General features: G+C 67.5%; 1 protein-coding gene across 1 annotated transcript in view; it reads left to right on the forward strand.

The window, feature by feature from the left end:
* NOTCH3 (notch receptor 3) overlaps positions 1-15,342 on the forward strand; it is a 44,291-nt gene that overhangs the window by 17,490 nt on the left and 11,459 nt on the right. The window contains exons 5-20 of the mRNA XM_048834209.2: positions 1,931-2,053; positions 2,459-2,692; positions 3,765-3,920; positions 4,120-4,305; positions 6,336-6,449; positions 8,171-8,284; positions 8,935-9,168; positions 9,693-9,803; positions 10,116-10,308; positions 11,396-11,541; positions 11,621-11,734; positions 12,167-12,286; positions 12,367-12,519; positions 13,147-13,375; positions 14,132-14,333; positions 14,710-14,863. Of these exons, the coding sequence (XP_048690166.2) occupies positions 1,931-2,053; positions 2,459-2,692; positions 3,765-3,920; positions 4,120-4,305; positions 6,336-6,449; positions 8,171-8,284; positions 8,935-9,168; positions 9,693-9,803; positions 10,116-10,308; positions 11,396-11,541; positions 11,621-11,734; positions 12,167-12,286; positions 12,367-12,519; positions 13,147-13,375; positions 14,132-14,333; positions 14,710-14,863 (2,583 nt within the window). The remainder of the gene's footprint in view (positions 1-1,930; positions 2,054-2,458; positions 2,693-3,764; positions 3,921-4,119; positions 4,306-6,335; positions 6,450-8,170; positions 8,285-8,934; positions 9,169-9,692; positions 9,804-10,115; positions 10,309-11,395; positions 11,542-11,620; positions 11,735-12,166; positions 12,287-12,366; positions 12,520-13,146; positions 13,376-14,131; positions 14,334-14,709; positions 14,864-15,342) is intronic.

Raw genomic sequence — 15,342 nt, forward strand, 5'->3', positions numbered from 1 at the left:
GCTGTGTGGGGGAGCAGCGAGTTTTGGGGGCGCTGTGTGTGTGTGTGTGAGCAGGGTTTGGGGAGCTGTGTGTGCATGGGGGGGGAGCAGGCTCGGGGGCACAGCGCCGAGGGGACAGAGAGCTCAGCGGTGCAGTGTGTGCTGGGGGGGCAGCAGGCTCGGAGGTGCTGTGTGTGGGGGGGGAGCAGGCTCAGGGGTGCTGTGTATGTGTGTGTAGCGGGGGAGCAGGCTCGGAGGTGGTGGGGGGTGGGGCAGTGAGCTTTGGGGGCACTGTGTGTGGGGGGGGGGTGGGGGCAGCAGGCTCAGTCGCTGTGTGTGCGTGGCATGGGAGCGGGCTCGGGGGCGCTGTGTGTGCCAGGGGGCAGAGAGCTCGGATGCTGTGTGTGCGTGGGGGGCGGGGGTTGGGGGGGGCAGCAGGCTCGGGTGTGTCTGTGGGGGGACAGTGGGCTCGGGGGTGCTGTGTGCGCGTTGGAGGAGCCAGCTCTTGGGCGCTGTGTGTGTCAAGGGGCAGAGAGCTCGGATGCTGTGTGTGCGTGGGGGGCGGGGGTTGGGGGGGGCAGCAGGCTCGAGTGTGTCTGTGGGGGGACAGTGGGCTCGGGGGTGCTGTGTGCGCGTTGGAGGAGCCAGCTCTTGGGCGCTGTGTGTGTCAAGGGGCAGAGAGCTCGGATGCTGTGTGTGCGTGGGGGGCGGGGGTTGGGGGGGGCAGCAGGCTCGAGTGTGTCTGTGGGGGGACAGTGGGCTCGGGGGTGCTGTGTGCGCGTTGGAGGAGCCAGCTCTTGGGCGCTGTGTGTGTCAAGGGGCAGAGAGCTCGGATGCTGTGTGTGCGTGGAGCGGGGTATAGCGGGCTCGGGGCTGCTCTGTGTGCGTGGGGGGGAGAGCGGGCTCAGGGAGCTCTGTGTGTGTGTGTGAGAGAGCAGGGTTCAGGGAGCTGTGTACGTGGGGGAGAGCAGGCTCGGGGGCGCTGTGTGTACGTGGGGGGGTGTTCCTGCTGCAGCGTGGCCTTGGGCCGAGCAGAGCTGCGTGGAGCCAGAGGGGCAGGCAGCCCATCCGTTGCCCCCTGCAGCAAACCCTGCTGGGGCCTGTGGAGAGGGCCTCCCGCAGAATCTGGCCCTGCCATGCTTGAGGCGGCTCTGCTGTGGCCCTGGGGCTTTTCTCACCCTTCCTGGCCAAGCTGCTGAATCCACCATTGCCCTGGGGGTACCCCTCGTCCTGCTCCCTGACCCTTCGCAGAAGCTCCTGCTTCTGTTGCTGTGAGCCCCCGTGTGGGCAAAGGGGAAAACTGGCCTGCCTCACTCAGCCCTGCTGGGACCTGCATTTGTTCCAGGGGTCTGCTGGGTTGCAGCAAGGGGCAGGGGGCTGGATCCAGGACTCCTGAGTTCTATTCCCAACACTGAGCAGGGCGAGGGGTGGGGGGGTTGGGAGTCAGTTGCCTGGTCTCTGTTTCAGGTTTAGCCAGACTCTGTTTGGCCGGCTGCCTCTCGGATGGGGCTGGGGGGTGGATTCGAGCTCCGTGCCTCTTGGGGCCTGGGTGGAGACGCTCTGGACTGGGGAGCAGGTGGAGGGGGCCGGGGCCAGGGAGCAGGTGGGAGACGTTCTGTGGCCAGGGCCGGGGTGCAGGTGGAGACGCTCAGGGCCGGGGGCTCGGGGCCAGGGCTGGGGAGCAGGTGGAGGGGGCTGGGGCCAGGGAGCAGGTGGGAGACGTTCTGTGGCCAGGGCCGGGGTGCAGGTGGAGATGCTCAGGGCCGGGGGCTTGGGGCCAGGGCCGGGGAGATGGTGGAGGGGGCCGGGGCCAGGGAGCAGGAGAGAGACGCTTGGGCCAGGGAGCGGGTGGAGACGCTTGGGGCCAGGGCCGGGGAGTGGGTGGAGACGCTCAGGTCTGGGGAGCGGGTGTACGCGCCCTCTCTGACTGGGTGGTGCTCTCTTTCTCCAGGTTTTGAAGGGCAAAACTGTGAGATCAACATTGATGATTGCCCAGGCCACAAGTGTCTGAACGGGGGCACCTGTGTGGACGGGGTCAACACCTACAACTGCCAGTGCCCGCCCGAGTGGACAGGTACCACCTAGCGCCCTGCCCAGCGGCAGGAGTTAACCCCTCGCTGGCCACCCCCAGTAGTGCAGTCAGCTCTATGGGTCCTGAGCCTTAGAGCTAACATCTAACCCTGTGGGCACGGACTGTGTGTCCAGCAGCCCAGGGCTGCCATAGGACCCCAGGAGGAATGTGGCACAGGGCGTTCCCTTCTAGGGGGCACCGGCTCTGATCCAGTCTCAGGGCAGGAGTCTGGCTGGCTCAGAGGGTGGGGAATGGGACACGGCCTTTCCCCTTTACGGGGCGCTGGCTCTGATCCAGCCCCAGGACAGGGGACTGATTGGCTGAGGTGGTGGGGAACGGGACACGGGCCCTTTCCCCTCTAGGGGTGCTAGCTCTAACCTGCCCAGGCTCAGCCCCCTTCTCCCCCAGGCCAGTTCTGCACAGAGGACGTAGATGAGTGCCAGCTGCAGCCCAATGCCTGCCACAATGGGGGCACCTGCTTCAACACCAACGGCGGGCACACCTGCGTGTGCGTCAACGGCTGGACGGGCGAGAGCTGCAGTGAAAACATTGACGACTGTGCCACGGCCGTCTGCTTCAACGGGGCCACCTGCCACGACCGCGTGGCCTCCTTCTACTGCGCCTGCCCCATGGGCAAGACAGGTGAGGTGGTGGTGGGGGGGTCCGGCCTGGCTCAGCCCAATCTCAGATCTCCTAGCATCCCTCACCGTGGGATTTGGGATTCTTCTCCCCATGCTTAACCCCTCCCCCGACAGTCTGTGGTGGGCTGAGGGGATGGGGCTTAGGGGTTGGCCAAGGGGATGGGAAGGGCTAGGAAGGACCTGAAGGGGCAGGGGGTGGTTGAGTGGAAGGGGGCAGGGAGACGGGGGCAGAAGGAGTGGAAGCAGGTGGGAGGGAGACCTGAGGTGAGGGTGACAGGCTGGCTGAGTGGAAGGAGTTGAGAGGAGGGCTGTGAGGGGTAGGGAGCTGGGGCAGGGGAATAGTGTGGGAGTGCGGGGGGAGCTGCTGGGGGTTGGTGGGTGTGGGTCGGGGGGAACTGGAGCCAGCTGGGGAGTGTGTGGGTGTGGGAGGACTGGGGACGGTTGGGTGGGGGTTGGTGGGTGTCTATGTGGGTGGGAGGTACTGGGGCCAGCTATGGGGGGAGGGTGTTGGTGGATCTGTGTGGGTGTGGGGGACTGGGGGTGGGAGTTGGGGTGTGCAGGTCGGGGTGTGTGACTGGGGTTGTCTGGGGGAGTTGGTGGGTCTATGGGGTGGGGGGGCCGGGGCCGGCTGGATGGGGGGTTGGTGTGTGTCTGCAGGTGTGGAGGGAGGGGGGGACCAGGGCTGGCTGGGTGGCTCTGTGGGTGGGGAGGACTGGGGCTGGCTGCGGGGGAGGGGCTTGGTGGGTCTGTGTGAGGGGACTGGATCTGTCTGGGGGGGAGGGAGTTGGTGTGTGTGGGGGTGACTGGGACCAGCTATGGGGGGGTTGGTGGGTGTTTGTGCAGGTGGGGGGGACTGGGGCCGGCTTAGGGGGTTGGTGGGTGTCTGTGCGGGAGGCCAGGGCCGGCTGGGTGGGGAGGTTTGTTGTGTGTGGGTGGGGAGGAGGGATGGGGTGCATTCCTTAGCCTTCCAGGATGGGACTGGCACTCTGCTCCCTGAGGGCCAGGCTAGCTGGGCTTCCGCAGGGTGGTTGCCTCGCGGCTGCCTACACCCCCTCATTCCCTCCCTCTGCCAGGTCTCCTGTGCCACCTGGACGACGCCTGCGTCAGCAACCCCTGTCATGAGGATGCCATCTGCGACACCAACCCTGTGAATGGCCGGGCCATCTGCACCTGCCCCCCAGGCTTCACTGGGGGGGCCTGTGACCAGGATGTGGATGAGTGCTCTATTGGTGAGGCGGGGCCCTTTGCTCAGTGATGGGGTCGGGGTGGGGGAGGTTGGGCCAGGATTTGGGAGAGGGGCGGCTGGCCGGCCGGCCCTTTGCTCAGTGATGGGGTTGGAGTGGGGGAGGCCTGGCTGGGATCGGGGTGAGGCAGGGGTTGGGGGGGTCTGGCCCCCACCCTGTCTCTGACTTGGCCACATCCCTGCAGGCGCCAACCCGTGCGAGCACTTTGGCCGCTGTGTGAACACGCAGGGCTCCTTCCAGTGTCAGTGCGGGCGTGGCTATACGGGTCCCCGCTGCGAGACTGACATCAACGAGTGCCTGTCCATGCCCTGCCAGAACGATGCCACCTGCCTTGACCGCATTGGGGAGTTCACCTGCATCTGCATGGCGGGTGAGTGCCCCGCACCCCCAGCATTCCCCCTCCCCAGCTCGGGGAGCATTCCCCCTCCCCAGCATTGTGGGGTTCTCTCCCCAGCTCGGGGAGGTGAGCATTGTGCTGTCGATTCAGGGGCTGGCTGGCCTGAGTATCTGGGAATGAGAGATGTGATTTCCCGCCCCGGGCAGCTGCAAGGCGTCACCTTCTAACAACACCTCACAGTGAGTTTGTTGGGACTCAGCCCAATGCCCAGCGGGGCGGGAACCTGGGTCCCCCACCCTGTATCCCAGCTGGCTCTAGCCAGCGTCCTTGCTGGCAGCCCCAGCTGAGAGGCCAGGGCTGGATGGGCGTTGGGTGCCCCTCTGTGACGGGGCTCCCCGTGGGCAGAGCCGAGCCTGGCCTGGCCTGGCCTGCATTCCTCTCCTGTCCATAGCAGGGAATCCTGGCTTGGCTCGGCTCCCAGGGCTTGGGAGCTGTTGGGAAGCCCAGGCGACTGGGGCGAGGGCCCCTCCCCTGGCAGCTGGATGGCGGGATCCCGGGGGCTGGGCCTGGCAGGGAAGGCTGCAGTGCTTAATTTGGAATGAAAGAGGTGCCAGGGCTCAAGCATAACACATGTGGCAAGCCCAGAGGTGCTGGGGCTCAGCCCTGGCAAGCCCTGGCACAAGTTAAGCACTGGAAGGCTGGCTGTGGAGTCGGCTCCTCACCCTGAGGTGCCAGAGGGGCAGGGGGTGCATAGCCGGCAGCCAGACGGTGGGAGCGCAGGGCTGTGCCTGGAATACTAATGGGGCTGGGGGAGGCCTGCGCGGGGCTGGACTGCTCCTTTTTGTCTCCCTGCTACCCCCTGTGGGGAGGAATCTTCCCCTCGTTATTTTCAGCCCTTTGTGAGGCTGGAGCTGGGGGGAGGGGCAGTGCCGTCACTGCCCTCGCCAGGGCACCGGGCCCTCTTCCCCAGTCCAGCACCCTGGTGCTCTGCTGCTCCATGCTGGTGCCTGGTCATCCTGATGGGACGGGAGCCGCATAGGCCCCTTGTGGTGCAGGAGGGCGAAGGAGCCTCTGCCCCAATGCCTGCGCCAGGGATGTGGGGACCAGGGAATGGGCACGAAACCAACCCACAGACTCCACATGCCCACCGCCTGGCCGCTCCGGGGGCCACACACAGAGCTCAGCTCAGAGCATAGAGCAGGGATCGGTGCTCTCCTAGCTCTGGGCGGGGATTGGGAGTCAGGACTCCTGGGTTCTGTCCCCAGCTCTGGGAGGGGTGTGGGGCCTAGTGGGTAGAGCAGGGGGCCTGGGAGCCAGGACTCTGGAATTCTCTCTTTCCAGCTCTGCCACTGACTGGCCTGGGCTCTGGGTGAGGGTTTCACCTCTGCATGAAATACCATCTGTGTTTTCTGCGGCCCCAGATCCTCTTCCCCCCCCCGTCCCCCCGCCAGAAATGCATTGCCCCCCAACACTGCCGTCTCCTGTCACACCCCACAGGGGACAAGAGTCCGCACTGCTGTAGCCTCGAGCAGAGTGTCTGCCCACCTGTGTAGGGGGATCCCACTGCCTTAGTGATGGGACCCCCTCTGGTAATGGGCTTACTCCAGACCCCCCCCACAGCCTCTCTGCCCCATGGCGCAGCCCTAACCCCACACAGTCTGCTGCTTCCCCTGGCAGTGCCTTGCCCTCCCAGAGTCTGCCACAACCCCACCTCCCCTGCTCCATGGCACTGCCCTCCCTCCACATAGCCTGCCACTTCCTCGCCTCCCCTGCCCATGGCACTGCCCTCCCTCCACATAGCCTGCCACCTACCCATGGCACTACCCCGGCCCCACAGCCTGCCACTTCCCCTGCCATATGGTGCTGCCCTGCCCCCACAGAGCCTGCCACCTCCTTTCCTCCCCTGCCCCATGGCACTGCGCTCCCTCCACATAGCCTGCCACCTCCCCCGCCACATGCTGCTGCCTGCCCCACATGGCCCCTGCATGCAGCCTTGCCCCTGCCCCAGGGAGGTCTTCCGCCTCTGCCCCGTCTCTAACACTGCCTCTGGGTTCCCCCTGCAGGGTTCAGCGGCACGTTCTGTGAGATCAATGTTGACGAGTGTGACAGCAACCCCTGCGTCAACGGCGGGGTCTGCCGGGACGGGGTCAACGGCTTCACCTGCACCTGCCCCTCCGGTGAGTCTGGCTCCTCCTGGGGCCATGGGCTGGGGGCAGGCACAGAGCTCCCAGCGCGGCCTGGCTGGGTCCCGGGGCCACGGGCTGGGGGCAGGCACAGAGCTCCCAGCGCGGCCTGGCTGGGTCCCGGGGCCATGGGCTGGGGGCAGGCACAGAGCTCCCAGCGCGGCCTGGCTGGGTCCCGGGGCCATGGGCTGGGGGCAGGCACAGAGCTCCCAGCGCGGCCTGGCTGGGTCCCGGGGCCATGGGCTGGGGGCAGGCACAGAGCTCCCAGCGCGGCCTGGCTGGGTCCCGGGGCCATGGGCTGGGGGCAGGTACAGAGCTCCCAGCGCGGCCTGGCTGGGTCCCGGGGCCATGGGCTGGGGGCAGGTACAGAGCTCCCAGCGCGGCCTGGCTGGGTCCCGGGGCCAGGGGCTGGGGGCAGGCACAGAGCTCCCAGCGCGGCCTGGCTGGGTCCCGGGGCCACGGGCTGGGGGCAGGCACAGAGCTCCCAGCGCGGCCTGGCTGCGCTCATGGAAGTGCCCTGGGCCGGGCTCCTGGAAGTGCCCCAGGCTGGGCAGGCCGGGCTCAGCAGCAGGGGGCCTGTGGGGCGGAGGGGAGGGGGCTCTGACTGGGGAACCATAATACCCCCTCCCCCCACTTCTCCACCCCATACCTGCACTGCTCCTTTCACCCCGGAAGCCACCTCTTGCAGGGCTGATGGACAGCCAGGCTGGGGCTGTCCCTGTTGACTGGGGACAATGGCACCTTTGTTCTCCTAGGGCTGCTTCCCAGCTGGCACACAGCCCCCTGAACCCAATTTACATATGGGGCAGACGCTGGCGAGGGGGACGGGAGGGGAGCTGGCCTGCCCCATTGCCGGGCCCAGTGGGGAGCCTGTGCCATGGGCCTGCAGAGCACCCGCCTCTGGGACAGGATGTCCCCATCCAGCTCGCTCGCAGATCCACCAAGCTCGCACCCAGTCCCACCCCCAGAGCCTGTGCCCCGTCCTGGAGCTCTTATCCCTCCCACCCTTGGACCCGGTGCCCCATCCTGGAGCCCTGCTCCCCTCCCCACCCCCAGAGCCTGCACCCTGCCCCTGAGTCCCTCTCTTCTCCCTCCCCTGGACCCTGCGTCCCATCCCAGAGCTCCTCTCCTGCCCCACCCCCAGACTCTGCACCCCTCCCCATAGCTCCTCTCCTATCCCAGGCCCTGCACCCTGCACCATCCTCGGGGCCTGTACCCCCAACTCGGAGCTCAGCTCCCTGCACCACTGTGGCCTACTCCCGGACCACAGCATATCCCTGTCCCCCTTACTTCCATGGCATCCCCCCCTCCCACCGCCCCCGAGCCCCTTTGTCCACTTGGCCCCTTGCTGTTGCCCAACCCTGACCTGGAGCCTTTGCCTGAAGTTGCTCCAAGCTGCACCCCACCCCAGAACTGCAAGCAACAGGGCATCCTCGTAGCTCCTCGATATGGGGCTGCCCCTCACCTCCACACTGCCCCCCAGATACAGAATGGGCTGCCCCGCACTCACCCCCAGATGTGCCTGGCTGACCCGCCCTCGCTCGGCCCCCAGCATCTGTCCCAGGGCTGCGTCTGAGAGCACGGCTGAGGGAACGCCCCCCAGGTTGTGCCGCCCCTGGGGCGGTCCCAGCAATCTCAGTGGGGACTGTGGACTCCATGGGGAGGCAGTGCAGGGCCCTGGCACACATTTGAGCCCCCTGCCTTTCTGTGCCCAGGCTTCTCCGGTTCCATGTGCCAAATTGACATTGACGAGTGCGCCAGCACGCCCTGCCAGAACGGTGCCAAGTGCGTGGACCGGCCCAACGCCTATGAGTGCCGCTGTACTGAGGGTGAGTGAGGGCTGCCGCTGAGGCCTGGGTGCTCTGTGGCCTCAGCACGGGCTGGGCGGCTTGTCCCACAGGGGCCACAATACTTCCTCCCATCAGCAAGGGGCAGCGGTGCTCCATTCCACCCCCATTCCCAGGCGTGGCTAGGGCCCCCACCCAGCAGTCTGGGGAAGACACTGCAGCTGCACCCCCAACCATAAGGGGGTCAGGGGTACGTCTGTATTAAACAGAGGCATTCGTGGTGCCCAGGGAGGGGGAGATGGTGCCAAGGCTGGAACCCACCTGCTAGCCACACTCTATGGGGGGCTCCCCTTACCCCATTGGAGCCCCCTCCCCTCACAGCATGGAGGATGGAGGGCCAGGTCTGGCAACGTGTGGGGCCGGTTGCCTGCACTGGGGAACCATGGCTGGGGTCACATTCCATGAGGCTGGGCTGTCCCCCTCCAGAGCCCTCCGGCATCTGGAGACGGGACAAGAATGGAGCTGCTGGAGTCTGTCCCACCTGGGCATCCCCTCCCTAACAGGCGGGGTGGCGCTACCCACATGCCATGTGGCTGTGGGGCAATCGGGCCACCCCAGCGTCACTCAAACCTGGCACTGCCCCGCAAGGAGGGTCAGAGCCAAGCCCCCCTACCCCCTGCTCCCTCCCCCAGGCTTCGAGGGCACGCTGTGCGAGAAGAACATTGATGACTGCTCTCCCGACCCCTGCCACCACGGCACCTGCCTGGACGGCATTGCCAGCTTCACCTGCTCCTGTGCTGCCGGCTACACCGGCTACCGCTGCGAGAACCAGCTCAATGAGTGCCACAGCAGTCCCTGCCAGCATGGGGGCAAATGCATCGACCGCATCAACAAGTACCAGTGCAACTGCCTTCCTGGCACCTCAGGTGGGGGCAGGGCTGGGGGCCTGCGTCGCGCTGGCCGGGTCTGCCGCCCCGCCCCATCCCCACATGCCCTGGCACTGCCCCGCTCCACCCTCAGGGGTGCCCAGTGCTCCTCCTCTGCATCCCCAGGGTCCACGGCCCCTTCCCTCCCCACCCCAGGGGCACTCTTTCCGCCATGTGCCTATGCTGCCCCCCTCAAGCCCCCTCCCGGTCCATGGCCCCTCCCTCCCCTGGGTCCCCTGGCTTCCCATCCCCCCAACCCTAGGACATGGACAACCCTCGCCTCAGAACACACCATGCCACCCACCCCCAGTCCCAGGGCACATCCGCTGCCCCCTGTCTCTCCTCACTCCCACCCACCTAGCCCTAGGGCACGTGCTGTCCCCAGGAATACACTATCCCCTCAGCTCCCTATCCGCTATTCCTGCCCTCCCAGCCCACATGCCCTGCGCTGGCCACGCCATGGGGGTGAGGTTCCCGCGTGCTGTGGCTGGCTGGCGCGGATGTAAGGCAGCCCCTCTCTCCAGGTGTGAATTGCGAGGTGAACTTCGACGACTGCGCCAGCAACCCTTGCGACTACGGCGTCTGCCGCGACGGCATCAACCGCTATGACTGCATCTGCAAGCCTGGCTTCACAGGTGAGGCAGGGACGGGGCCCAGCTCCAGGGAGCCGTGGCTCTGGGGTGTGGGTGGGGTGGGGTCCTGTGACCCTGAATCTCAGAGGATGGGGATGGGGGGGCCTGGCTCTGGGGAGCTGTTAGGGGTGGGGCCTAACTCTGGGGTGGTGGGGCCCTAGCTCTGTGGGGGTGGATGGGGGGGTGGGAGCTGGGCCCCATCACCCTGGCTTCGTGGGGTGGGGCCCTGGCTCTGGGGGTGTGTGGGGGCTAGGCCAGGGAGTGTCCTGGGCCGAGCCATACGGGGTGCCCATGCCAAGTGGGCGTGCCTCACAGGGCCCCTGTGCAACGTGGAGATCGACGAGTGCGCGTCCAGCCCCTGCCAGAATGGCGGCACCTGCATGGACGGCGAGAACGGCTTCACCTGCCTCTGCCCCGAGGGCTTCCACGACCCCCACTGCTACTCTGAGGTGGACGAGTGCAGCAGCAGCCCCTGTGTGCATGGAGCCTGCCGCGACGACATCAACGGGTGAGGGAGCACTGCGGCCGCCCGTCCGGTCTCTACCCCACCCCGCCTGCGTATGCTCGCCCTGCCCCTGTCCTGCCCCGACCTGCCCTACCCCCCCACCCCCCGCCCTGCCTGTGTCCGCCACCCCCTGTCCTGCCCCGACCTGCCCTACCCCCCCCACACCCCGCCCTGCCTGTGTCCGCCACCCCCTGTCCTGCCCCGACCTGCCCTACCCCCCCCACACCCCGCCCTGCCTGTGTCCGCCACCCCCTGTCCTGCCCGGACCTGCCCTACCCCCCCACCCCCCGCTATGCCTGCGTCCGCCACCCCCTGTCCTGCCCCGACCTGCCCTACCCCCCCCACACCCCACCATGCCTGTGTCCGCCACCCCCTGTCCTGCCCTGCCCTGCCCTACCCCCCACCCCCCGCCCTGCCTGTGTCCGCCACCCCCTGTCCTGCCCTGCCCTGCCTTACCCTACCCCCCCACCCCCCGCCATGCCTGCATCCGCCACCCCCTGTCCTGCCCGGACCTGCCCTACCCCCCCTCCCCCCGCCATGCCTGCGTCCGCCACCCCCTGTCCTGCCCGGACCTGCCCTACCCCCACCCCACCCTGCCTGCGTCTGCCACCCCCTGCCCTGCCCCGCCCTGCCCTTTATCCGCCACGCCACACCACGCCCCACCCCACCCAGCCTGCATCCGCCCACCCTGCCCCCACCGTGACCTGCCCTGCCCTACCCCCACCCTGCCCTGCCTGCGTCCTCCGCCCCCTGCCCTGCCTGCATCCGCCCGCATCCGCCCACCCTGCCCCCACCCCACCTGCCTGCATCTGCCCGCCCTGCCCCGCCCCGCCCTACCCTGCCTGCATCCACCCGCCCTGCTCCTGCCCCTGCCCCTGCCCTGCCACAACCTGCCCTGCCCCCGCCCCGCCCTGCCTGCATCTGCCCCCTGCCATAGTGCTGCACTTGTCCGCCTTGCCAGAGGGAGCCCCTGGACCCAGCGGCCCCATCCCAGTGCTTGCTGTGTGGTGCCAGTTCCCCAGAGAGCCCTGGGGGCACAGGGGGACGTCCCCTTGGGGCAGGGCCTGCAGTGACGCCCCCTCCCCCGCAGGTACAAGTGCGAGTGCGAGCCGGGCTGGGCCGGCACCAACTGCGACCTGAACAAGAACGAGTGCGAGTCCAACCCCTGCCAGTCTGGGGGCACCTGCACCGACTACGTCAACGGCTACCGCTGCAAGTGCAAGGAGGGCTTCCAGGGTACATGTTCCCGCATCCACCCTTCCCCGCCTATCCCCCTCCCCACCCACCCCCCACTGACCCTCTGTCTCTCTCCCAGGGACCTACTGCCAAACAAACATCAATGACTGCGTCTCCAGCCCCTGCCTGAACAAGGGCACCTGCATCGACGCCATCGCCAGCTACTCCTGCCTCTGTGACCTGCCCTACACAGGTGGGGCTGTGCCCACTGTGGGGAGAAGAGGGCACCCAGGCTAAGTGGAGAGGGCCTGTTTCTGGGAGCCTGGAGGGGTGGGGGGTCCCTGTGGTTCTCGGGGGTGGGGAGTTCCTGTAGTTGAGGGAGGCGCCAGCCCAGGTGGAGCGAGGGTGTGTGTGGGGGTGCCTGTGGTTCTGGGAGGTGTGCTGGAACTGGGGGGGTCCCCGTGGTTCTGGGGGGTTTGCTGGGGTGTGGTGGGGTCCTGGTGGTTCTGGGGTGTGTGTGGTTCTGGGAGGTATGTGTGTGTGTGGGGGGGGTCCCTGTGGTTCTGGGACTCATGGCAGGGAAGTTCCTTTGTTGGGCAAGGCCTGTGGCCAGGGCAGGAGCCTCATGTGGACTCTGGGCCCGAGAGTCGGAGCTGCTCTCACCATCGCCCCCTTCTGCCTGCAGGCCGCAACTGTGAGAACGTGCTGACACCCTGCTCTCCTAACCCCTGTGAGAACGGGGGGGTCTGCGACCACACGCCCGACTACGAGGGCTTCACTTGCAGCTGTCCCCCAGGCTGGCAAGGTACCGTCCCTCCGCCCACTCCTCCCCCATGGCCTCCCTGCCCTGCCTGCTCTGACCTGTGCCCTTTCCCTCCCCGCCAGGTCAGAGGTGCCACGTGGATGTGAACGAGTGTGACCGGACCCCCTGCCGGAACCGGGGCACCTGCACCAACCTGCATGGCGGGTACAGCTGCGCCTGCCGGCCAGGGTACACAGGCACCAACTGTGAGACGGACATTGACGACTGTGCCCCCAGTGAGTCCGGGTTCACGCGCGCTCGTTGGGGTAGTGCACCCCAGCTCGCTTGGCTCAGCCACCCCACAGCCCAGCCAGGGCACAGTGCAGGACCCCAGCCCTGTGGGTGGAGGGCGCTCAGCAGGGGGTGCTCTCCCCTCACGTTCCCTGCTTACCCAGTACCCCAGCGTGCTACTGGGGTGCTGTCAGGAGGTGCTGTTAATTGGAGGTTTCCCACCGAGTCCTGGCTGTCCCATCATCCTGCCATTCCCCTGGGCTGAGCTGAAGCTGTCCTGGACAAGCTCTTCCCGAGGGCTGCCTCTGGGCCTGCCCAGCCTGCTCACGCTGGGTTCTCCTTCCCCTCCCACCCGAGCAGCTGGGCAGCAGGGCTGTGGGGCTGGGGAACAGCCACAGCTCCCTCCCCAGAGGGGACTGGCTGAGTGAGTGGGGGAAGGGCTCTGGGAAGGACCGGGATGTGAGGGTGAATCTCTCCCTGGGGGTGCCTGCCCTGATTGCCTGGGGCGGGGGGGAGAAGGGGAGGCCATGGAGTGGCTGAGCTCCTCTGGCCCCTTCTGACCCTGCTGCAGGCCTCCCCCGCCAGCCCTACACACACACCCCCTGGTGACCCTGCCACTTACCTGCCCGCAGACCCCTGCCTCAATGGTGGATCGTGCCAGGACGGCATCAGCTCCTTCTTGTGCACCTGCCTGCCAGGCTTCACGGGCCCACGCTGTGCCAGCGAGACCAACGAGTGCCTGAGCAGCCCCTGCCGCAACGGTGCTGCCTGCACTGACTACGTCAACAGCTTCACCTGCACCTGTGCCCCGGGCTGGACCGGCCTGCACTGCGAGCACAACGTGCAGGAGTGCACCGACAGGTGAGCCCCCCGCCTGGGGATCCCCCCCATCTCCCGGGCTGGGCCGGCCTGCACTGCGAGCACAACGTGCAGGAGTGCACCGACAGGTGAGCCCCCCGCCTGGGGATCCCCCCCATCCCCCGGGCTGGGCCGGCCTGCACTGCGAGCACAATGTGCAGGAGTGCACCGACAGGTGAGCCCCCCGCCTGGGGATCCCCCCCATCCCCCGGGCTGGGCCGGCCTGCACTGCGAGCCCAACGTGCAGGAGTGCACCGACAGGTGAGCCCCCCGCCTGGTGATCCCCCCCATCCCCCGGGCTGGGCCGGCCTGCACTGCGAGCCCAACGTGCAGGAGTGCACCGACAGGTGAGCCCCCCGCCTGGGGATCCCCCCCATCCCCCGGGCTGGGCCGGCCTGCACTGCGAGCCCAACGTGCAGGAGTGCACCGACAGGTGAGCCCCCCGCCTGGGGATCCCCCCATCCCCCGGGCTGGGCTGGCCTGCACTGCGAGCCCAACGTGCAGGAGTACACCGACAGGTGAGCCCCAGGCCCCCATCGGGGAGCCTCCCCAGTCCTCATCTCCCTGTCCCCAGAGGACCCCTATCTGCTTCATCTCTTGAGAGAGTGGTGCCAGGGCAGGGCGGTGGGGTGGGGGTGGTTGTGGGGGCATAGGGCCGGTGCTGGGGGGGGCGGGGGACGAAGGGGTGCTGGGGGGGCAGGGGTTGTACTGATGGGTGGTGAACGGGGCATCGAGCTAACTATGCCTGTGGCCCTGCAGTTCCTGCTTCAATGGCGGCACCTGCCTGGACGGGGTGAACTCCTACACCTGCCGCTGCCGTGCCGGCTTCACGGGCACCCACTGCCAGCACGAGATCGATGAGTGCCAGTCCCAGCCCTGCCTGAACGGGGGCACCTGCCTGGATGGCGTGGAGTCCTACCGCTGCACCTGCCCCCAGGGCTACACCGGTGCCCAGTGCCAGGTGAGCCCTGCCCCGGGGATAGATGGTGGCTCGGCAGACAGGGGCAAGGACACAAAGTCCCAGTGTCTGGGGAGGGTGAACATGAGGCCTGGCATTCTGGGGGGAGCCTGGCCTCAGGGAGGGGGGAGAATCCAACATCCCACTGCGGTGGGGGTAGGGGCCTGGCCACAGGGGAGGGGAGGAATCCAAACCCAAGTGCGGTGGGGGGTGGGAGGCAGGTGCCAGGGGCCTGGCCTCAGGGGCGGGGGGGAATCCAACACCTCAGTGTGGTGGGGCGCAGGGACCTGGCATTGCCGGAGCCCAGCCAAGGCTATATTGGTTCCCCAGGTTGCGTCCCCCAAGAGTACATTGTCCCCTAACTCCCCTTTCCTTGCAGAACCTGGTGGACTGGTGCAGGCGCTCGCCCTGCCAGAACGGGGGCCGCTGCGTGCAGACGGGCACGGCCCTGACCTGTGACTGTCCAGGGGGCTGGACCGGCCGCTACTGTGACATTCCCAATGTCTCCTGCGAGGTGGCGGCAGCTCATCGGGGTGAGGGCACCCTGGGCAGGACTGACCCCCACTGGTCCCTGCCAGGCTGGGCTGGGAGGGGTCTGCCCTTAGCGGAGCTGCCCTTGCTCAGGGATCTGGGTCTCCAGTGCCCTCGAAAGATGGGGGGGAGTTGGGGGCCATTGGGCAGCTTTGGGTGGAGCTGTCAGCTGAAGTATAGCCTGGGCCCTGCCCTGCCCCCACTGGACCCTGCTGTCCCAGCCACACCTGCTCTAGCAATGCTGTTGGTACCCCCACAGCTATCCCCAGCTCTGGGAGGGAAGAGGGGTCTAGTGGTTAGAGCAGGGGGAGCTGGGAGTCAGGACTCCTGGGTTCTATCCCCAGCTCTGGGAGGGAAGAGGGGTCTAGTGGTTAGAGCAGGGGGAGCTGGGAGTCAGGACTCCTGGGTTCTATCCCCAGCTCTGGGAGGGAAGAGGGGTCTAGTGGTTAGAGCAGGGGGAGCTGGGAGTCAGGACTCCTGG

This window comes from Caretta caretta, chromosome 20 (assembly GCF_965140235.1).
Source record: "Caretta caretta isolate rCarCar2 chromosome 20, rCarCar1.hap1, whole genome shotgun sequence".
NCBI lineage: Eukaryota > Metazoa > Chordata > Testudines > Cheloniidae > Caretta > Caretta caretta.